We start from the raw sequence: 24,694 nt of genomic DNA, 5'->3' as shown, positions 1-24,694 counted from the left end.
GAGACATTGACAATCATAGCATTGACACACCAACCACTTCTAAAGGTACAGAGGATTCTTTATTGCCATGAGCCCTCCAGTTCACAGTACATGAACAACATTTAGTCAATTTACTTTTCTCATGAATGAATTAACAGGTTTGGAGGTGGCATCATACTGAAAACATGATTTTGTGTTTTACAATACATTCCCTCAGTGTTCCACTGCCTGGTTATGGTAAAGTCAACTCTTTAACTGGCTGAGCAGAGTGTACAATGTGTGCTACCATTCTGACATGATGTGTGGCCAGGCCTCCCCTAAACCTACACTGGGGATATGATTTTATGTGTGGTTCCATTGGTAATAATGTACTGTATTCTATCTTCCCTACCGTATGGCCACATGAATACATCCCCTTCTACAACAGCAACAAAGAGATGACAATGTGGAAGTAGGACACATACTGTACTGCGAGCATGGTTTCCTGTAAGGATGATGCGATGACACATAAGGCAAACAAATAAGAGGATAAAAGAAAAACACTGGTCATTGGCACCTCTACTACAGTATGGATGGGAGGAGGCAACAACCACAATGTCTCTACCAGGGATAATTCTCACAGGTTTACTATTGGCTGGGTGGAGATCGTTTGCCAGCTGATGTAGTCTAGAGCAGATGAGGACTATTGCATTGTTACCATCTGCAATGTGTTGTTAGGGGTCACTCAGGCATACAATGTGTTGTTAGGGGTCACTCAGGCATACTTTTTGTGATACATAAATGGGGGTTCCAAGTGCACTCAGAGTGTGATTTGGAGGATGGTTCATGTCCAAATGATTGTTGAAAGTTATGTTTTTCTGCATCGAATGATTGTGATTCAATAGGGTTGGAGATACTGGTCTTAAACCAGCACTATACGGATAATTTCCTTTAACCTAACAAAAGCAAACACAAACTTCATATTGTCTTCATATAACCTTTATGACACTTTTCTGGGGTCCCTAAACCCATCTTTTGGATTTAAGGGCCACAGATCATCAGTGGGAGGATTGAAGAGCAGACCCTGGAGAGACCCCATACCAACCAACCATACATCTACCACTGTCATGTGGCAGACACACCTGTCTATCCTGCAGGATACAGGACAACCTGACACTGTCTGCAAACAATGACCATGAAGAACTGAAATGAAGACACCAAGCTGAGTTACCATACATTACAATTTCAGGTAGGCACAATGTCTGAGAAAGAAGCCTTCACATGAACCAGTCTGTCCTGTCCTCTCTGGAGAGTCCGAGAGTCACTCTTTAAGGCATACCTAGTGGCATTAGAGACCTTATTGAACGTGAACGTAGGAGCTCTGAATGAATAGCTCAATACTAGAATGATAACGATAACCATTATCATTTCCCCAAGAAATACTTTAACATTGCAGAAATATTTTTCCTCTCGTCTTCTTGTGTTTGAATGTATATATAAAACTGATTCTTCCTTAAAACCAACCCCCATCATACCATTTTAACTTTATAGCACATGTAATTGATACCTCCCTCCCCTTGTATTAACACATCTAACAGGGAATTCCACATTTGCAAGATTAATAAGTTATTACATTTTTTACATACACACACACACACACACAGGGGAGCTAGGAAGTTGCCTGGCGCACTATCATGCTTCATCAATCTCCTACAATCTGAAGAACTATACAGAAGAACACAGTAAAACATCAGATATTCTTACACTTCTCCACTCTGCTAATCATTTCCAACAACAAGGCATCACCATTTTAAACAGCATGGCTCAAACAGCCTGTTCGGGCACATTTACAATAGTCTGCATATTAAACCATCCTGCAATTGAGGGCATACACAACCGAATGCACTAAGTCGCACTGAGCAGTACAGCTGTACATGTCGTCTTCACATTTAGATAAAGTTTAGATTTATAATTTAATTTGAATATATCATTATCTGCTGGTACCGGGTAATCACAGTGACTCTAAAATAAAACTACAAGAGGAAGTAAAAGAGTATATACAACAAACAAGAGCTTTGAGTGACGATTGTTTGGCATCCCTTCCAGAGTTTGAGTAGTTAGAGTTGAGTGGGGTGTAGGAGAGCTGCCTTGGCATCTTTTGGCAGAACAGTCTTGTAGGAGGAATAATCCCGTTCTCCTCTGATCTCACATTGTTTTTGGCGTCATCAGCAGTGGACCTGAAGGTGAGGTGGGGTGAGGTGAAGGGGTGAGATCAAATCCACTTAAACTTTTCAAGCAAGGCATAAACCTGGGCAGGAGGTTAAATATGTACCCTGTCCCATGCCGATATAGGTGATGCTAAAAGTGCAAGAACAACGCAGAAACACACATACAGTAGGTACACACACAGAAACATTAGGATGAAATGGGGGACTCCTTCACCCACAGGCAACCACTCCATTCTGAATTCATTTCAAATACACTGAATTGTCATTGTAGACATCAAACACAAAATATATTGGAACACAGAAGGATGTGTTCACTAAAGGAATCCTCTCTAGTTCACATTAAATCCCTACAATATTTTTGTCTAAAAGGAGAGCTGCCTTGTGGCAATGCATGGTTCAGTCCAGCAGGAGGTGCACTTTCTACAGCATAGCTTCTACAGCCAGTCTTTCATCTCTCCAATTGTTTCATCCTCAGCAGAGGTATTATCCACTTCAATATCCGTTTCAACTCAATCAGAATTAATTCGGTGAGTCAATTCCCTTATAAGTAAAGTGTGTCTCATTCACTGGAAGCAGACGTGAAATACTCAAGTCCACAACCCTTGAAATGAAGCTGAGGAGGTATGGAGGGGAGAGAATGGTGTCTCTACACAATAAATTAACTAATCCGTTATAAGGTTGGCAGAGACAGGCAGAGTCAGTATGCATCATTCCGTCTATTCAAGCAGGCTGCCTGCAGGCATGCAATTGTCATGTTCCCCTTTTCTGTATAATATGTAGCTCCAAGGCCCTCCACTCTAAGGGTGCACAGCTGAACTGTTCTCATTCCAAGACGTTGCATATCATGGAGTGGGTTGAGCAGAGAGGAGAGGGAGACTACTGTTTACATACGTACATCATGAGACATACACACGCTTTGTGTCAATTGAAATAAACAGCCACCAAACATGCTGCACACGTGTCTCTTCATCTAAATCAATTGGGTTGTTTTAAGCAATTGCTATTCTGCCCAACTTGTCAAGTATGTGAAGCAAGATAAAAGAACCATAGTGACGCACGCACACACACACACTCACTTGCGCACACTCAAGGTACAAAACACACTCTTGGGTAAAGCACAACCATTGGTCAATCTATTGAGAAGACAATCAGATGGTGAGAAATGTCTCAGAGTTGTTTTTTGAGTTGGTTCTGCACCCATGGGCTTGCCCAGAGGTAAAATGTCGTCCTACAGAATGCAGAGTATTGTGCATGTGTCTATATACGTGGTGTAGAGAAGGTTTATGTACTGTGCAGGTGTGTTTGTATACAATATTGAATGCGGTGTGTGTCCGGCGTGTATGTTTGTGATCTGTGTGCGATCGTCTGTGTGTATTTGTTTGTTTGTGTGTGATCTGTGTGTGTGTCCACAGTGTGTACTGTGGTGGAGCTAACAGGGCTTGTTGACATTGCACAGCAGCTCGGTGACTTTGATGAGGCGGGCCACGGTGCTCTGGGATTCCTCCTGCAGCCGCTGGTTATTCTGCCTGAGGCTCTGCACCTCGGCCTGCAGCACCGCCTTGTCCTCCTTCTCCTGCCAGGGAGCGGCACACAACAACACCCGTCTGTCAGACCACCATGGCTGGGATGGATGGAGGGGTGAGAGAGGGCTGGGTATGGGTGGAGGTGGGTGAGGGGTGGCAGCATGGAGTGGGCAAGACTACAGGCACACACAGACAGAGGGTTTCACAAACATACACATACATGCCTTGTAGTGGTGGAGGCAGTGCAAGACAGGGTACTGGAGAAGCACACACACATACCAGATGCTTGCACGCACACACACGCAAATACAAACCAATTTCCTTCCATAAAAGCACTCCATGGGGAGAGGTGGTGTATGGAGGAAATGTTCAGACGGATTTACTATGGCAACCACATGTTTGAGACTATACAACCAATTCATAAATCAATCTCTTATTAAAGGTCCAGTGCAGTCAACAACTTGATTTTCCTGTGTTTTATGTATATTTCCACACTGTGAGGTTGGAATAATACTGTGAAATTGTGAACTTTATGATAATGCCATTTTAGCGTAAGAGCTGTTAGAAAAGACCGCCAGAAATGTCAGACTGTTTTGGTGGGATGGAGTTTTGGCCTGCCTGGTGACATCACATTTCTAATGTAGCTGATTGTTATACAAGTGACATTTCTATAAAGACTCAAGCTCCAAAATGACTTGCATTCCTAATCTACCAAACAGCAGGGGTCACCCTAGTCCCTCACTACTTGGAACTGAGTTTGAAATCAGCTATTGCAACTTTCAGAGCGGTGATTTGCCATAGTAAATGCTTCCTGTTTGCTATGTCATATACGGTAGCAACAGAGACAGGAAACCAGAGACTCAGGATAGACAAACAGACAGGGGCCACTACCACCACAACCAGTTTTGCCAACTGCATTACTTTCACACTACCTTTAACTGACTTTTTGTAACCCTCCAAAAGTGTAGTGCATTGCCACATCTTCTGTTCACTTGCAGAACAAAGTCATTGATCAATAAAGAAAGATTGCTTCATTGCAGAAAGTTGGCAACACTGAGTGCAGAGTAATATGCCAGATCCCTTTACAGAAAAAACACATGAATTTCACGTGACCACGTGAAGTGTTACACAAATACATATTTTCATGTGATCGCGTGCTCTTATGTGAAGTTAATGTGATAAGGTGACAACATGTAAAGCAACATGTGATAACACCAAACTACACGTGAAATCGTGATCACATGTGAAAACATGTCATCACATGTGAAGTGTTCCAATCATGTGATTTTGTAAAATCATGTGATTTTCCACATGTGAAATCATGTGGTTTTTCTGTAAGGGATTCGCTGCAGTGGGTAAGGGGTTTGAGCAATGGTATGAAATGTAAGCTCATTGTAACTTAATCTTCAATAAGTACAGTGTGCCATGAGTGAGCGAGCTATACTTCGCCTGGCCAATTAACTTGGTGATTGGATTTATTCAAACTCAATCCCAAAAATAAATGGCATGAATGTAATGTAATATTGCCTTCACACACCATTGCCTTGTGTAATGGTGTTGATTTATTTGATTGTGTACACAGAGAGTGGGTTCTATCCTGACAGACTCCAGTGCTGTCTGTCTGTCTGCTGGGTTGTGAGTCGTGGGACTCGTGGCATGAGGAGTGGGCGGTTTATGGTTAGTTGACAATAACAATTAATGATAGATGAAACCAGTTAGGTATTATCATCAATCTGGGTCAATAGGAATTCTCTTTGGTAGCAGCAGTACTGTATGGCCTTGCTGGTTCCCTAGTGGGCCATAGTGCAACTTTGCCCTAAAGCAAATAAATTAACCTGAAATAACCAGTACTCAGCTTTATAATTGGAAAATTAACAAATATAGAGATGTAACTCACACAGAAAGCAAAGGAACACATTCTCATCACCACATCAGATGATTGCTCATACTGTACTAGCTCCAGTACTGTAAACCCTCCCTGTCTTGGCAGTCATGGACAGAAACCAAAGACTAACCAAAAGTAGTCTATGTGACACATCACACTTCGGAATGGAACACAACCAGCTCCTCCCACAATCTTCGGTGAGTCCTATTTCTACTGAACATACTAGGGACAGCCCATAACCAACCATGCTCACTCACTCTCCCAGGGCAGAGGGTAAACAACAGAGAAAAGTGGAAATGGGTCATCTGATGTGGCAGTTCCCTGTTAGGTTGTCCTCCTTCTTGGTTCATTGTCCCTGACAGTCAATGTCTCTGTGTTGTCTAAATTGATGATAATACTGTGTTAATGGTGAGTTTTCAGAGGAAGCGTAGGGAGTTAAAGACAAAAACAGAGTGTAAGACTTTGGTTATGTTGGTGTTATAGCCACAGGATTGTGACCAGAATATATGCAGAGTTTGATTCTTTTGTGTGCTTTATGTCTCACATGTTTCAAGAACCAAGTTGAGCGAATAGCATTTGCAACAAAATCCTTAGAATGTCATTCACTTAGTTGGATGCCAGTTTTAAACTCTGGCAGTGTGGCATCTCTTGGATATATGAGTGGTGAAAATGACTTGGTTGGAGGGGATATAGAACACTGCATACTATAGGGTTTCATTTGACCTCCGAGATTAAACACCCTTGTTACTGTAACACAGGAATCATGTTTCACCCAATTGAGAATGTGTTTAAGGATGCTTGGGAGGCTTCCAAACTCTCTTTCTCTCTCCTTCTTTCGCCCTTTCTCTCTCTCCCCCTTTCTCCAATTTGCTTCTTCCTTTTCCTCTCCACATGCTCTAAGTTGTGTAATCAAGTTAACATTACAAGAGTAACTAGTCATTCAGCAGTTGTGAGGACTTCAAATGACATCCCCATGTCCCTATGTTTCCCAGAGTAGAGCCGGTGAATGGAGTGAGAAAATGGTGCTAAGAGATCCAGAGGCTGCACAGAGGGATGACTGACAGCCAGTCAGACTTTCAGGGTTGTGAAGAGGAACTTCACTTCAATTTTTCACATCCATGAAGGACCCCAGTGGTGGTTTTGGGTTATTGGGTTAATGAACTCGGGCCTGTTTTTTAGTAGATCCATTTCCAAATGTTATTGTTTTGCTGTCTTAACACAACAACAGAGGAAAAATCTCATGCTGTACTTGCCTCTAATGCCATTGGTCGCTTAGTGTTGAGAGAGTGAGCATGGTTGCCCAAAGTCCCTCCAGCCAATCTTCTCATCTCCTCTGTTCACCCTGCCCAATGACAAGACAGGTTTCTTTTGCTTGTCCCGCCTGCAGCCCGCCCTACCTCTACATTCCCTCTGTGTGTTTGTGTGTCTGCAGTAGGAGTCAGGGGGTTGGGGGAGGCGGAGGGAGGGGGGGGGGGGGGGGTCACTGTGTGGGCAGGATGCTGTGAGGGGGGTCTGGGGAGGGGCTGTGGTTGGCCATCTGAATTGGGAGTACCTTTTGCAGGTCATCCTGCAGCCTCTTCAGCATGGCCTCCAGCTGGGACACCTTCTCCTCCAGGTGGCCAGGGGAGTCACTGCAGGGACACGGGACAGAGACAAATGCTCAGCATAATGCATAGACAGGTAACAGCCAAAATAAAGGAAACAGGTAACAGCCAAAATAAAGGAAACACCAACATAAAGTGTCTTAATAGGGCGTTGGGCCACCATGAGCTGCCAGAACAGCTTCAATGCACCATGGCATAGATTCTACAATCTATGAAACCATTCTTCCACGAGAAATTCCATAATCTTTTTTTTTTTTATGGTGGTGGATAACGAGGTCTCAATATCCGCTCCAGAATCTCCCATTAGTGTTCAAATGGGTTGAGATCTGGTGACTGAGACACACACACACACAACCTTTAAACCCCCTGTGCTCCTGTGAGACCACTACTTCAAAGTCACTGAGATCTCTTCTAGCCATGGTAGCCAAAATAATGGACAACTGGGCATTTTTATATATGACCCTAAGCATGATGGGATGTTAATTCCTTAATTAACTCAGAAACCACACCTGTGTGGAAGCACCTGCTTTCAATATACTTTGTATCCCTCATTTACTCAAGTGTTTGCATTATTTTGGCAGTTACCTGTAATTACGAAAGTATTCACCCCCCTTGGCATTTTTACTATTTTGTTGCCTTACAACCTGGAATTAAAATTGTTTTTTTGGGGGTTTGTATCATTTGATTTACACAACATGCCTACCACTTTGAAGATGCTAAATATTTTTTATTGTGAAACAAACAAGAAATAAGACAAAAAAACTGAAAACTTGAGCGTGCATAACTACTTTGTAGAGCCACCTTTTGCAGCAATTACAGCTGGAAGTCTCTTGGGGTATGTCTCTATAAGCTTGGCACATCTAGCCACTGGGATTTTTGCCCATTCTTCAAGGCAAAGCTGCTCCAGCTCCTTCAAGTTGGATGGGTTTCGCTGGTGTACAGCAATCTTTAAGTCATCCCACAGATTCTCAATTGGATTGAGGTCTGGTCTTTGACTAGGCCATACCAAGAAATTTAAATGTTTCTCCTTAAACCACTCGAGTGTTGCTTTAGCAGTATGCTTATGGTCATTGTCCTGCTGGAAGGTGAACCTCCATCCCAGTCTCAAATCTCTGGAAGACTGAAACAGGTTTCCCTGTATTTAGCACCATCTATCATTCCTTCAATTCTGACCAGTTTCCCAGTCCCTGCCGATGGAAAAACATCCCCACAGCATGATGCTGCCACCACCATGCTTCACTGTGGGGATGGTGTTCTCGGGGTGATGAGAGGTGTTGGGTTTGCGCCAGATATAGCGTTTTCCTTGATGGCCAAAAAGCTCAATTTTAGTCTCATCTGACCAGAGTACCTTCTTCCATATGTTTGGGGAGTCTCCCACATGCCTTTTGGCGAACACCAAACGTGTTTGCTTATTTTATTCTTTAAGCAAGGGCTTTTTTCTGGCCACTTCCATAAAGTCCAGCTCTGTGGAGTGTACGGCTTAAAGTGGTCCTATGGACAGATACTCCAATCTCCGCTGTGGAGCTTTGCAGCTCCTTCAGGGTTATCTTTGGTCTCTTTGTTGCCTCTCTGATTAATGCCCTCCTTGCCTGGTCCGTGAGTTTTGGTGGGCGGCCCTCTCTTGGCAGGTTTGTTGTGGTGCATTATTCTTTAAATTTTTTAATAATGGATTTAATGGTGCTCTGTGGGATGTTCAAAGTTTCGGATATTATTTTATAACCCAACCCTGATCTGTACTTCTCCACAACTTTGTCCCTGACCTGTTTGGAGAGCTCCTTGGTCTTCATGGTGCCGCTTGCTTGGTGGTGCCCCTTGCTTAGTGGTGTTGCAGACTCTGGGGCCTTTCAGAACAGGTGTATATATACTGAGATCATGTGACAGATCATGTGACACTTAGATTGCACACAGGTCGACTTTATTTAACTAATTATGTGACTTCTGAAGGTAATTGGTTGCACCAGATCTTATTTAGGGGCTTCATAGTTAGGTAGTGTCTGTATGTGTTACCTGTAGTTAGGTGGTGTCTGTATGTGTTACCTGTAGTTAGGTGGTGTCTGTATGTGTTACCTGTAGTTAGGTAGTATAAGTATGTGTTACCTGTAGTTAGGTAGTGTATGTGTGTGTTAACTGTAGTTAGGTAGTGTCAGTATGTGTTACCTGTAGTTAGGTAGTATCTGTATGTGTTACCTGTAGTTAGGTAGTGTCTGTATGTGTTACCTGTAGTTAGGTAGTGTCTGTATGTGTTACCTGTAGTTAGGTAGTGTCTGTATGTGTTACCTGTAGTTAGGTAGTGTCAGTATGTGTTACCTGTAGTTAGGTAGTGTCTGTATGTGTTACCTGTAGTTAGGTAGTGTCAGTATGTGTTACCTGTAGTTAGGTAGTGTCAGTATGTGTTACCTGTAGTTAGGTAGTGTCTGTATGTGTTACCTGTAGTTAGGTAGTGTCAGTATGTGTTACCTGTAGTTAGGTAGTGTCTGTATGTGTTATCTGTAGTTAGGTAGTGTCTGTATGTGTTATCTGTAGTTAGGTAGTGTCAGTATGTGTTACCTGTAGTTAGGTGGTGGATGTTTGTGTTACCTGTCGTTAGATAGTGTCAGTATGTGTTACCTGTAGTTAGGTGGTGGATGTTTGTGTTACCTGTCGTTAGATAGTGTCAGTATGTGTTACCTGTAGTTAGGTGGTGGCTGTATGTGTTACCTGTCATTAGATAGTGTCAGTATGTGTTACCTGTAGTTAGGTGGTGGCTGTATGTGTTACCTGTAGTTAGGTAGTGTCTGAATGTTTCACCTGTAGTTAGGTAGTGTCTGTGTGTTACCTGTAGTTAGCTAGTGTCAGTATGTGTTACCTGTAGTTGCGTAGTGTCTGTATTTGTTACCTGTAGTTAGGTAGTGTCTGTATGTGTTACCTGTAGTTAGGTAGTGTCTGAATGTTTCACCTGTAGTTAGCTAGTGTCAGTATGTGTTACCTGTAGTTGCGTAGTGTCTGTATTTGTTACCTGTAGTTAGGTAGTGTCTGTATGTGTTACCTGTAGTTAGGTAGTGTCAGTATGTGTTACCTGTAGTTAGGTAGTGTCTGTATGTGTTACCTGTAGTTAGGTAGTGTCTGTATGTGTTACCTGTAGTTAGGTAGTGTCAGTATGTGTTACCTGTAGTTAGGTCGTGTCAGTATGTGGTACCTGTAGTTACAGTGAGGGAAAAAAATATTTGATCCCCTGCTGATTAGATGGAAACAGACAAACAATATTCTATGTTTAGATCATGAAAGTTTCAAAGTAACGAGATTCATTGTCACCAATTAGCGTGGAGCATGAACCAATTAGACTACATTATCTATGGATGTAATATTTCATCATCATTCTTTATCAGACACCATTTCTATGGTCCCCTTGTAACCTTCCTTGATGAGCTCGATCAGGCCTGTAGAGCTGGTGGCGTGACCTATGTCATTGTGTGGGATAATGTCAGGTTCCACCATGCTCATATGGTGTAGTTAGGTGGTGTCTGAATGTGTTACCTGTCGTTAGGTAGTGTCAGTATGTGTTACCTGTAGTTAGGTAGTGTCTGTATGTGTTACCTGTAGTTAGGTAGTGTCTGTATTTGTTACCTGTAGTTAGGTAGTGTCAGTATGTGTTACCTGTAGTTAGGTAGTGTCAGTATGTGTTACCTGTAGTTAGGTAGTGTCAGTATGTGTTACCTGTAGTTAGGTAGTGTCAGTATGTGTTACCTGTAGTTAGGTAGTGTCAGTATGTGTTACCTGTAGTTAGGTAGTGTCAGTATGTGTTACCTGTAGTTAGGTAGTGTCAGTATGTGTTACCTGTACGGACCCTGTCTTTTGGTTTGGTGTGTGTGTGTATTAGAAGATAGTGAGTAAAATATATGTAAGTTTGTGAGCAAGAGAGACATGGAGTCAGAATGGGAGAGACAATAAGGAGGGAATGGGCTGAAAGAGAAACGCCACCACACTGAGTCAAGGAGGGAGGCTGATGCGCTGACTAAATCAGAATGAAAATACATGACAGAACAGAGAATAAGTGTTAGTTAGTTGGAGACTTCAAGAAAGAGAATGTGTGAGATATGAGGAGGAGAGAGATAAGGACATGCAATATGCCAATGAGCCAGTATCATGATGCGCAACAGAGGCTGAACTATGAAAACTGTTCAATAGTCCATCTCTGAATCAGAAACTCCCACAGCCACAGATCCACACAATGAGTCAGACACCATTTGGAGTTCACATACACAGAGAAACATGCAGAGGTCTACAGTGACCCACTCTCAGTGTGTGTGTGTGTGTGTGTGTGTGTGTGTGTGTGTGTGTGTGTGTGTGTGTGTGTGTGTGTGTGTGTGTGTGTGTGTACAGCTAGAGACTCAAACCCACCTGTCCTTCATGTCCTTTAGCTTTCCATCTGCTCCTTGGGTCCCATCTCCTGCTTTACGGTCTGAAACATGACACATCACTCAACCATGTTAGTCACTGAGCTCAACCACACAGAGACAGTCATAGAAACTGAAGAGAAGATGTACAGTGTTTTGTTTTCAACACTGCTACTATTGCCATTTCCAGTGCTAATGTGTGAAATATGTCAGATGTATTTAGTTTTAAAAAACATTGTCTGTTGTAATCCCATGCAGACGTCTTCTTACCTTCCCGTGACAAGGCCTCTAGGATGCTGCGGCAGGCAGTGGCTAGGTCAGCTATAGACTGCCACTCCTCCTCTGAGGAATCTGTGGTCTCGGACAGGACTGAGAGAGAAAACAGGGTTTCAATGTGCTTTCATAACAAAGGCATATCTCTGAGGGGAGTAGCAGACCATGAATGTATAGAAGACAATACAGTACGACAACACAATAGAATTGTGGGATTTATGAGCAGGCAAATTCATTCTCTGGTTTAACAATGACAAAGAGTCACCACTAGGGGATGCTATCACAATGCTTTGCTGCCTCGGTGGCACTGGCCGACTAGCTGCAGTGCGATAGTGAGATGTGGGTTCTTTCTGTCTCTGTGTGTGACTGCCTTCTGGAGTGTGGGGAAGGAAACAGAGGCAATCTCCTCTGAAAAAGCTAAAGTATTTGCTGAGAGGATGAGTGTGTGTGCTCTTATAGAAATTATGAGTGTAATAGCCTCATGGCAGAGAAAGAGAGAGAGCAGATGGTCCAAAAGGGATCCCTGATTTGAGGCAGCCTAAACCCCACCCCTCCCACCCCCCATCTGTCCCTCCTTTAGACTGGAGCTGGTAGGGGGTGGTAGAGGGGCGGGGGGCATATTGGGTTAGTGGGATAGGGGGCAGCCTAGATGAAAGACGAGGGACAAAGGGATGGAAGGGAGGGCTAAAGGAGGATAATGAGGAGAGGGGTTTAGGGGAGAAAGGGTCTGGAGGCTAAAAAGGGATTTGAGGCTCAATTACAGCAGAGAGCATTTTTGAACAGTTGTAATTGTTCAATTTCAGCACCATTCCGCCTGGCCTTATCATCTGGTACAGGGCACAGGGTCTGCACAGAGGACTTTTGTTTCAGACAGCTGTCTGTCTGTTTGTCCAATCAGCCTTCACACTCCTCCTTTTATCATGGCTACTCATCTCTCTCTCTTTACAGTTTGTTTCTTTTGTTTGACTGCTCTCACTCTCAAGCTGTTGGTGCTGTGGCAGAGGAACAACTGTCTGTTTGTCATCGATTATGAGTGTTATCAAGATCACTGAGGAGATGCCTCTCTGCTATCGTCCATGCAGGCTGTTTTATACAGGAGAAATACATAGGAAGTAGGATTCATAACACATCACCAACCTCATCTAAAAAGAGGAAGTCTATCTAGGAGAAGTTGATATTTGAGGATGTGTTGATGGTATAGAGGTGTGTGAAGACATTTGAGAGAAATGGGGATGTTATGGAGAATGTAGTGATGGCTGTGTGGTGGAATACCCACTCTTGGTGATGGAGTTGTGTAGGCTCAGAGCTCGGGAGTTTCTCTCTGCTCTGTCCAGACACGACAACCGGGTGGAGGACAGGGAGGGGTCACTCGCTAATGCCCTCTGCTCACCCAACTCAGCCCCTACAAACTAGAGAGAGAGAGAGAGAGAGAGAGAGAGAGAGAGAGAGAGAGAGAGAGAGAGAGAGAGAGAGAGAGAGAGAGAGAGAGAGAGAGAGAGAGAGAGAGAGAGAGAGAGAGAGAGAGAGAGAGAGAGAGAGAGAGAGAGAGAGAGAGAGAGAGAGAGAGAGAGAGAGAGAGAGAGAGAGAGAGAGAGAGAGAGAGAGAGAGAGAGAGAGAGAGAGAGAGAGAGAGAGAGAGAGAGAGAGAGAGAGAGAGAGAGAGAGAGAGAGAGAGAGAGAGAGAGAGAGAGAGAGAGAGAGAGAGGAGAGAGGGGGGGGGGGGGGGGGGGTTAGGTTTATCGAATAGGAACCTTCATCAGATCACTCTCCAGATTGTCATCTTTCTTCATGTCCGTGTGTGTCTCTGTACCTGTTCCTCGTTCAGGGCACCTTGGGTTTGGACAGCCAGAATGAGGTCAGGCATGGCGTCGCTCAGCTCCCCTAGGTTCTCATAGATGTGACGTTCCACCTTTACACCCACGTTGTCATACACATGCCTGTCACAGAGATACGGGGAGATTGAGACATACTGTACGTAGATTATAAATCCGGTGTTTATACTAATGACTTTCCAATCAATCTGGAGGCAAACTAGTTAATCTAGTAATCTTCAGGATAGCAAAAATGTGTGCTAAGATTTGAATTTAGCAGTCTGCTTCTGCTTACAGTGAAACCATAAATACACACACACAAAATAATACCTCATAAAACCATTATGTCTTAACGCAGGATGACTAGGATACAGGGCTTGACATTAAATGTTTTAGCCACTTATCCTTGGGACAAGTAGAACAGATTTTTCACTTGTCCATAAACTGAAGTCACTTGTACCCCCCCCCCCAAAAAAAAAAATGTCTGTAACACCATTTTTACATAATTGTATGATGCAAGGAACCGCTTTACAAAATAAAATGCATTGTTATCTTTTTAACGATATTTTTACACTCTTCGCATATTCAAGTCTGCCTCAAAATACAACACTGCCCCTTTAAGGCTCTCCTGGAAGATGGTTGGCCACCCTTGGTAGCCTATAAAATATTACAACATTACAATTACAACAAAATACTTTTTATGTCATTATAAAATAAATTCCCTCCAGGGCTCGAAATGTATGTCGTCCCATTGTCCCTGGGACGATAAAAGATATGTCTACAGTTCAAAACTGACTCTGGGACAGTTCGGGGGCGAGAGATCCAAAATGTATACAACCAACATTTATTTGTATAAATGTTTGTTTGTATAAATGTTTATAAAACATTTTAAAAAGCAATGAGGCTGATGCAACAAACCAGACCATTAAGCTTAAAATGTTGATAAAGTTTATATTATTTCTTCATATTATAAGCTCAACAATGCATATTATATGCTCAACAATGCATATTATAAGCTCAACAATGCACACATGGCTGTAGGCTACGTGCAAAACACCTTTCTCAAAAACGCACCACATGCACAAGCGGTTCTATGTCCGATGAAAATATCTGTTAGAAAGTACGAGGGGAAATCTAAAGATGCATCAACTAGCATGAGTTACTAATATGACTAGGATTGTGCCTTTGGCTGCCTGACAATACAATAATGTTGATTTGAAAACCAATAGAACATGATAAAAATGCTGGTTTCAATAGCATATTAAGTGTTTATAAAATAATTCCCTCAACATTTATATGGTCGTATTTTGGCTAGGCTACTTTGAAACAAGGTAAGACATGCTTCATAAAATTACATAAAACGTCCAGGTTTTAAACAATTACGTTTATTGTTAAATAGTTTCAAAATGCTGACCGCCTCCACTCAGATTCAAGGTGGATCATGTGCAGTGTGTAACAGGGCAGGCACTGTCCTTTACTCTCCGGTCTCGTGACCACTTTATCTAAATGAACCATGCCTGGAGTATGTCGACAGAATCAAGCCTTTAGATGTTAATGTTATCTTTTTTTTTTTTTTTTTGCATTAATGTTAATTATCCTTCATTATATTTGTCAAACATGACTGGCGTTTAACCTATATTTATGGAATTAAAAGTCTCATTAAAGTTTGGCTCCATTTTCTGGGGCCTTTCTCATGCCAGCATGGGTTTGGACATCAGGCTGTAGCCCGTATGCATATCACCTACACTTTGACCTGTAGGCTCTTTTATTTATGTACATGGAAAATCGATTAAAATATTATTGGCTTCTCTGATCAGAGTAATTGTTAGATATTGTGATTTTTGTGTAATATTTTGTTACTTGTCCATTCGGACAACTTATATCTACACTGAGTGTATAAAACATTAGGAACACCTTCCTAATATTGAGTTGCACCCCCTTTTGCCCATGGAACAGCCTCAATTTGTCGGGGCTTGGACTCTACAAGGTGTCGAAAGCGTTCCACAGGGATACTGGCCCAATGCTTCCCACAGTTGTGTCAAGTTGGCTGTATGTCCTTTGGGTGATGGACCATTCTTGATACACGCAGGAAACTGTTGAGCGTGAAAAGCCCAGCAGCGTTGTAGTTCTTGACACACTCAAACCGGAGCGTCTGGCACCTACTACCATACCCCGTTCAAAGGCACTTAAATATTGCCCATTCACCCTTTGAATGGCACACATACACAATCCATGTCTAAATTGTCTTAAGGCTTAACAATCCTTCTTTAACCTGTCTCCTCCCCTTCATCTACACTGATTGACATCAATAAGGGATCATAGCTTTCACCTGGATTCACCTGGTCAGTCTATGTCATGGGAAGATTGGTGTTCCTAATGTTTTGTACACTCAGTCCGACATTTTTTTTAATGAGAGGACAAGCGTTAATGTCTAGCCCTGGGATGTCAGAAAATCCTCTGAGTGAAGCAGAGATAACCTGAAGCTTATGATGAGGCTGAGGGTGGAGGCCACATACCCGTCACATATGTCCCGGGAGTACTCTAGGGAGTAGCTGCGTGTTATCTGGGAGGGGGTGATCTCCTCCATGGTCTGGTTGGGGGGGTGGTCATGCAGGGAGGTGGCCCGTAAAAGAGGCAGGCTGGGTGTGGAGAATAGGGAGTCCTGGTCCCCCTGGTCCCTCTGGTCCCCCTGGTCCTCCTCAGCCTGTCCCGTCTCCTCAGCCTCTCCTCCTTCAGCTGGTCCCTCCATCGTCTCTGCCTCCTTTCCCTCTCCCTGTTCACGTTCCTCTTCCTCCATCTCTTCTTCCTCCTCCCTCTCGTCCAGTACCCAGGCCTCTCCAGACTGGCCCTCCCCAGGCTTACGTTCTGCATCCTGGATGGCTTTCTGGTACAACTCTGAGAAACTCCTAGAGCCATCAGAGACAGCAAGAGAGTAAGATAATATACACCAACAACATGTTATTACTGAGGAAATATTCATACTTCCCTTTTTAAGCATTCAGTTTATTCATGAATGATACAGCCCAGTAAGCAAAATTACATTGAAAAGACGTCTTTGCCAGATGTTGAAGTTAGGTTCATTTTAGGTGCTGAATGAAAGGTGAAAAGACGGAATTTACAGACGTTGAAAATATGTATTTTTTGGTCATTGATTCTATGGCCAAATTTCAACTGCACATCCATTCTCAATGAAGTAAGCATTATATCACAATAATATTTATTTTTTTATAGGAAAGAGGAGCTAAATGTAGATTGCAACATCTGTCACATGCACTTATGTTAGCTTTTTCAAAAACTTTAAAACTGGCAGTGATGATGTTCAAAGTACTCCAACCTACAGAATAAACCAACAGATCATTTCAACTACAATAACATTCTGACTAACAGTTACAGAAAAATATATATTGTTATGACTGTAATATGTTGTTGTTTATCTACCTTAGTAGAATACACTGACTGTAAGTCACTCTGGATAAAAGTGTCTGCTTAATGACAGTGGTTCCCACAGTTTGGGAAGCACTGCTGTAGAGCTCAGTAGAGTACAGTAGAGTACAGTAGAGTAGAGTACGGTAGAGTAGAGTACAGTAGAGTACCGTAACGTATGGTTAGGGACAGTAGCATTGAATTCAGTAGAGTACAGATAAGTAAAGTACAGTTTGGTAGAGCATTGTACATTAGAGTAAAGTAGGGTACAATACAGTACACGCTACTGTGCTATACTGTACTCTGTGGATGTTGAAATCAATGCCTGTGTCAGTTCGTGCTTAGTGGGAGTATTCTAGAGCAGTACCTCCGAGCCAGACGGATAAGGAGGATTTACAGTGAGGGAAAAAAGTATTTGATCCCCTGCAGATTTTGTATGTTTGCCCATTGACAAAGAAATTATCAGTCTATAATTTTAATGGTAGGTTTATTTGAACAGTGAGAGACAGAATAACAACAAAAAATTCCAGAAAAACGCATGTCAAAAATGTTATAAATTGATTTGCATTTTAATGAGGGAAATAAGTATTTGACCCCCTCTCAATCAGAAAGATTTCTGGCTCCCAGGTGTCTTTTCTACAGGTAACGAGCTGAGATTAGGAGCACACTTTTAAAGGGAGTGCTCCTAATCTCAGTTCGTTACCTGTATAAAAGACACCTGTCCACAGAAGCAATCAATCAATCAGATTCCAAACTCTCCACCATGGCCAAGACCAAAGAGCTCTCCGAGGATGTCAGGGACAAGATTGTAGACCTACACAAGGCTGGAATGGGCTACAAGACCAACGCCAAGCAGCTTGGTGAGAAGGTGACAACAGTTGGTGCGATTATTCGCAAATGGAAGAAACACAAAATAACTGTCAATCTCCCTCGGCCTGGGGCTCCATGCAAGATCTCACCTCGTGGAGTTGCAATGATGATGAGAACGGTGAGGAATCAGCCCAGAACTACATGGGAGGATCTTGTCAATGATCTCAAGGCAGCTGGGACCATAGTCACCAAGAAAACAATTGGTAACACACTACGCCATGAAGACTGAAATCCTGCAGCGCTCGCAAGGTCCCCCTGCTCAAGAAAGCACATATACAGGCCCGTCTGAAGTTTGCCAATGAACATCTGAATGATTCAGAGGAGAACTGGGTGAAAGTGTTGTGGTCAGATGAGACCAAAATCGAGCTCTTTGGCATCAACTCAACTCGCAGTGTTTGGAGGAGGAGGAATGCTGCCTATGACCCCAAGAACACCATCCCCACCGTCAAACATGGAGGTGGAAACATTATGCTTTGGGGGTGTTTTTCTGCTAAGGGGACAGGACAACTTCACCGCATCAAAGGGACGATGGACGGGGCCATGTACCGTTAAATCTTGGGTGAGAACCTCCTTCCCTCAGCCAGGGCATTGAACATGGGTCGTGGATGGGTATTCCAGCATGACAATGACCCAAAACACACGGCCAAGGCAACAAAGGAGTGGCTCAAGAAGAAGCACATTAAGGTCCTGGAGTGGCCTAGCCAGTCTCCAGACCTTAATCCCATAGAAAATCTGTGGAGGGAGCTGAAGGTTCGAGTTGCCAAACATCAGCCTCGAAACCTTAATGACTTGGAGAAGATCTGCAAAGAGGAGTGGAACAAAATCCCTCCTGAGATGTGTGCAAACCTGGTGGCCAACTACAAGAAACGTCTGACCTCTGTGATTGCCAACAAGGGTTTTGCCACCAAGTACTAAGTCATGTTCTGCAGAGGGGTCAAATACTTATTTCCCTCATTAAAATGCAAATCAATTTATAACATTTTTGACATGCGTTTTTCTGGATTTTTTTGTTGTTATTCTGTCTCTCACTGTTCAAATAAACCTACCATTAACATTATAGACTGATCATTTCTTTGTCAGTGGGCAAACGTACAAAATCAGCAGGGGATCAAATACTTTTTTCCCTCACTGTATATATTTATACTTATGAAGAAACATGGAATCTCTTTGAAATCCAAGAAGTGTCATTCCCTATCACAAGATGTGACAACATTGTGACAGCCGCCACACTTTTTGGGTTGTTGTTGAACATGACTGTCAAAGCAGCATCCACTAATGAGGGGCTTCTATCGCTCTAGATATTTCCACTAGCCAGTTTGACATGTGGTAAGCAAAGTTGTGAAGCTAATATCCTGTTTAGTGTTCCCTTTCCTCTATCTGAGCAGTTCCTCCTTTACCAGGCCACAATCTGGCTGACATTAAAATAATGTAGAGGTTTCAGCTAACGGCCACTACCTTGGCCACTATCATTAGAGGCCATTAGAGCCATTGATTGGTGGTTAGCCAGCTGGTGGCACACTGAATACAGCACGCCATAAACAATAGAGTGAGCTGTGACCCTGGCATGGTGCCTCCCTGGCCTCCTGAGTTAATCAGCCCTCCCTCCTCCTCCTCCTTTAACCCCTCATCCCCTCATCAACATTACTCTTCACCTACTACACTACTAAAACACTTTACAAGCCCCATCCCTCTCTCCATATCTGCCTCTCCCCTAATCCTCGCCATGTTACCCTCCCCTCTGTCCTCTATCCCCATCCATCTCTCACTCCCCCTAACCCCCCTCTCTGACCTGCGGGGCTTGCCGTTCTCATCTGGAGGGATGACGGTGATGTGGATCTTGTGGGCGGTGCGGAGCAGTCTGGCTCTCTCCTCCGGCCCCAGGTGCACCAGGGCGTGACCACACAGCCGCACCACCCGCGCCCCCAGCTGCAGACCCCCACTCTCCGCATAGCCAAATCGCTGCAGGTCCGTCACAAAGCCTTCCTCGCTCATCAGGAAGCCTGGCTGGCCCACCCCGTCACGCAGCGGGGTCACCTCCCGCGCCTCGCAGCCCCGCGTCACCAGCTAAAGACAACAACAGGACACAGTGAGTTGAAAACAGTTATGTAACATCGGAACAGAAACCATGATGCAATAACACCATATTAGCAGTGGTGTTTGAAAGCCTTCCCACTCACCTCCAGTCTCTGCACCATCTCCCGTATCTCCTCTGCCTGGCTGTCCATCACACTGATTAACACTGCCTCCCCCCTCTCATAGAAGATATCCAGGAAAGGCCAGCCGATGGTCCTGCTGTCTGTCACCGCTTTCCAGCCAATCACGTCGCGGCAGCAGCAGTTGAACACCACCCTCCGTGTGTATCTCTCGATCAGCACCACTGATTCAGCTGAAACCCCCAATAGACAGGGCAGCTTTTGTCCTCCTGTCTCCTCCTCATTCCCACTGGTGGCCATCACAGCCCAGACTAGCGCCCCAGCACTGTGAAGCTCTGCCCCCTTGGCCCCCTTCAGTTTGTCTTTGCGCTTGCCACCCAGTGACAGCAGGGGGAACTTGGTGGAGGAGTCGATGGGCGTGGTGGTCACGTAGTTCTCTGCCAGGTCCTTCAGGTACTCCTGTCGTGTACGCATGGCCATGGAGCGGAACTTCTCCGCCTTCTCGGCAGCGTTCTCAGCGTTCACCGCCTTGGCCAGCAGGAAGTCTCTGAAGGCAGGGGAACGGGGGAATCGAGCACCCTTAGGGAACAGAGGCCCGAATAACGGGATGTCTTTGGAGCGTGTCACCGCCACCCTGGGGGAGAGAGATATTGTCAGGGTAAAAAAATCCAAAATCCAACACCATAATCATAGTCTTGCAGCACAGTCCTAGTTTTGATACCCTTGTAAATACAATGTGATAACAGTAAACATGTTGTTACACAGTACTTACACCTGTAATCTCTGCAGATAAACATACAGAGACCGTTGTGGAGCAGCCAGGGACAGTGGAACAGCAGGAGACATACAGAGACAGTTGTGGAGCAGCCAGGGACAGTGGTACAGCAGGAGACATACAGAGACAGTTGTGGAGCAGCCAGGGACAGTGGTACAGCAGGAGACATACAGAGACAGTTGTGGAGCAGCCAGGGACAGTGGTACAGCAGGAGACATACAGAGACAGTTGTGGAGCAGCCAGGGACAGTGGTACAGCAGGAGACATACAGAGACAGTTGTGGAGCAGCCAGGGACAGTGGTACAGCAGGAGACATACAGAGACAGTTGTGGAGCAGCCAGGGACAGTGGTACAGCAGGAGACATACAGAGACAGTTGTGGAGCAGCCAGGGACAGTGGTACAGCAGGAGACATACAGAGACAGTTGTGGAGCAGCCAGGGACAGTGGTACAGCAGGAGAGAAGGATCTTATCTCACCTGTAGTAGGTGTGGTCAGAGCAGGACTGTTCCACCTGGACGATGATGAAGACATGTTGGAAATGGGAGCGGATGGCCTTAGGAGTGAAGGGCAGAGCCCCTGGCTCCTGGAACACTATGGTCACTATGTCATTCCCTATGTGCCTCTTCCTCAGCAACTACAGTACCAGAGAGAGATAGAGAGAGAGAGGGGGGAAGAGGGAGAGGGTTAGAGGTGGTCAAGAGAGCTGTTAATACATTTTGGTTATTTAATCCACTAATGATCATGTGCAGTTAGTTATTTGGTGTTAGTTATTTGCACGGTGTCGTGTTTCCAAATCACATTTTACATTTTAGTGATTTAGCAGACGCTCTTATCCAGAGCGACTTACAGTTAGTGAGTGCATACATTATTATTTAAAAATATATATTATTATATTTTTTTTCATACTGGCCCCCCGTGGGAATCGAACCCACAACCCTGGTGTTGCAAACGCCATGCTCTACCAACTGAGCTAAATCCCTGCCGGCCATTTCCTCCCCTACCCTACCCTGGACAACGCTGGGCCAATTGTGCACCACCCCACGGGTCTCCCGGTCGCGGCCGGCTACGACAGAGCCTGGATTTGAACCAGGATCTCTAGTGGCACAGCTAGCACTGTGATGCAGTGCCTTAGACCACTGTGCCACTCGGGAGGTTGGCACAGAAGAGCTGACAGATGTGAGAGGCTCCCCAGCCTGACGGCCAGCCAAACAGACAGAGAGGCAGTAGCTCACTAACTATAGTGTATGGGCTTTTAGAGTGGGAGTTGGACATAGAAACGCAGAGGAACAAATAATTTGCCTGCCATGCTTATTGTGCGACATTATTCAAGTTTGAAAGCCTTCATTTGAATATGGGGAAATGTGTAGGTTTTACCACCAAAGAATATTGATACCATGAACACAGAATCAAGAAGATTATTTTTCATACATTTTCGCCAGGAATGTTGCTTGTGGAAGTTGATTATTCTCTTCAATATTTGCCAAAAAAAGACCTAACTATGCTTGTATAAAAGATCCGTTTTAGATGAAAAGGGAATTTCTAAACAACCATATTATTACATTATCGTTACTATGGCTTAAAGTTATCTGACTGGGTTTTACTTAGTGTCCTGTAAAGCAGTGTGTAGTGTGTATATGTATTGTGTGTTGTTTGTTACCTGTTGTGTGTTGTTGGCTGTGTACGGCAGCATGGTGGACACATGAAACATGACCTCAAAGTCCTGGTAGCGCGTGTAGAGGGACTGGATCCCCGTGGAGTCCGCTGTATATACACACACACACACACACACACGCACACGCACACACATTGAAAGATTTACACACGTCGTTATCAGCCTCGAAGCTAACAAAGTGAGAGTCTCCAGATAGTGTAAACACAGACTAAAAACCTATCAGTCTGACTTTAAGTGCTGAGATTACACAGTGATAGACAGTATAGAGATAAAGGACACACAGTGACTATACAACTTCTCCCAATTACTGGTACGATTACACCGTGTTAGATAGTGTTTATCTTATGTGTTCACTGGCCCTGATGCCCTGTAGATTACATGACATTACATTTTAGTCATTTAGCAGATGCTCTTATCCAGAGCGACTTACATGAGCATAGCGTGTGACTGAATATATACACTGAACAAAAAATATAAATGCAACGTGCAACAATTTCAACGATTTTACTGAGTTACAGTTCATATAAGGAAATCAGTCAATTGAAATAAATAAATTAGGCACTAATCTATGGATTTCACATGACTGGGAATACAGATATGCAACTGTTGGTCACAGATACCTTAAAAAAAAGGTAGGGACGTGAATGAGAAAACCAGTCAGTGTGTCCACCATTTGCCTCATGCAGCGTGACACATCTCCTTCGCATAGAGTTCATCAGACTGTTGACTGTGGCCTGTGGAATGTTGTCCCACTCCTCTTCAACAGCTGTGCGAAGTTGCTGGATATTGATGGGAACTGGAACACACTGTTGTACACGTCAATCCAGAGCATTCCAAACATGCTCAATAGGTGACATGTCTGGTGAGTATGCAGGCCATGGAAGACCTTTTCAGCTTCCAGGAATTGTGTACAGATCCTTGCAACATGGGGCTGTGCATTATCATGCTGAAACATGAGGTGATGGCGGCGGATGAATGGCACAACAATTGGCCTCAGGATCTCTTCACGGTATCTCTGTGCATTCAAATTGCCATTGATAAAATGCAATTGTGTTCATTGTCCGTAGCCTATGCCTGCCCATACCATAACCCCACCGCCACCATGGGGCACTCTGTTCACAACGTTGACATCAGCAAACCGCTCGCCCACACAACGCCATACACGCTGTCTGCCATCTGCCCGGTACAGTTGAAACTGGGATTCATCTGTGAAGAGCACACTTCTCCAGCTTGCCAGTGGCCATCGAAGGTGAGCATTTGCCCACTGAAGTCAGTTAAGAAGCCGAACTGCAGTCAGGTCAAGACCCTGGGGAGGACGACGAGCACGCAGATGAGCTTCCCTGAGACAGTTTCTGACAGTCTGTGCAGAAATGATTCTCTTGTGCAAACCCACAGTTTCATCAGCTGTCCAGGTGGCTGGTCTCAGACCAAACCCCGCAGGTGAAGAAGCCGGATGTGGAGGTCCTGGGCTGGCGTCGTTACACGTGGTCTGTGGTTGTGAGGCCGGTTGGACATACTGCCAAATTCTCTAAAACGATGTTGGAGGCGGCTTATGGTAGAGAAATGAACATTACATTCTCTGGCAACAACTCTGGTGGTCATTCCTGCAGTCAGCATGCCAATTGCACGCACCCTCAAAACTTGAGACATCTGTGGTATTGTGTTGTGTGACAAAACTGCACATTTTAGAGTGGCCTTTTATTGTCCCCAGCACAAGGTGCACCTGTGTAGCTTCTTGATATGCCACACCTGTCAGGTGGATGGATTATCTTGACAAAGGAGAAATGCTCACTTACATGGATGTAAACAAATTTATACACAACCTTTGAGAGAAATAAGCTTTTTGTGCTATGGAAAATTTTGGGGATCTTTTATTTCAGCAAATGAAACATGGGACCAACACTTTACAAGTTGCGTTTATATTTTTGTTCAGTATATATCCTGCCTGTAGATAATGTGTAGATAGTGTAATAATGAATGTATGTGCAGTGCTCACTCTTGGTGTCCAGCTGAGCGCGGTACTTCTCCCAGCCCTTCAGCTTCACTCGCTCTCCCAGGAGGTCCAGGAACTCTTCGAAAGCCGGCCCAGAGCTCTCGTTATTGTACATGTCCTCCTCAGAGCTCTGGCCTGCACGGCAGTACATC

At 44.2% G+C, this 24,694-nt stretch overlaps 1 protein-coding gene across 1 annotated transcript; it reads right to left on the bottom strand.

The window, feature by feature from the left end:
* Positions 1-43: 43 nt before the first annotated feature.
* sipa1 (signal-induced proliferation-associated 1) lies at positions 44-24,693 on the bottom strand (the record flags this gene model as incomplete). Its single annotated transcript, XM_084197925.1, has 12 exons — positions 44-3,759; positions 7,147-7,225; positions 11,576-11,636; positions 11,842-11,940; positions 13,121-13,253; positions 13,655-13,781; positions 16,172-16,561; positions 19,738-20,012; positions 20,126-20,735; positions 21,354-21,511; positions 22,535-22,638; positions 24,546-24,693. The coding sequence occupies 12 exons, from the start codon at positions 24,691-24,693 to the stop codon at positions 3,616-3,618; spliced, it is 2,328 nt and encodes a 775-aa protein (XP_084054051.1). The 3' UTR covers positions 44-3,615.
* Between the last annotated feature and the right edge of the window lies 1 nt (position 24,694).

Source organism: Coregonus lavaretus (genome assembly GCF_964263955.1).
Source record: "Coregonus lavaretus genome assembly, contig: HAP1_SCAFFOLD_4657, whole genome shotgun sequence".
Lineage (NCBI taxonomy): Eukaryota > Metazoa > Chordata > Actinopteri > Salmoniformes > Salmonidae > Coregonus > Coregonus lavaretus.
Note: the sequence above shows the minus strand (reverse complement) of the source record. Positions and strands in the feature narration are given on the sequence as shown.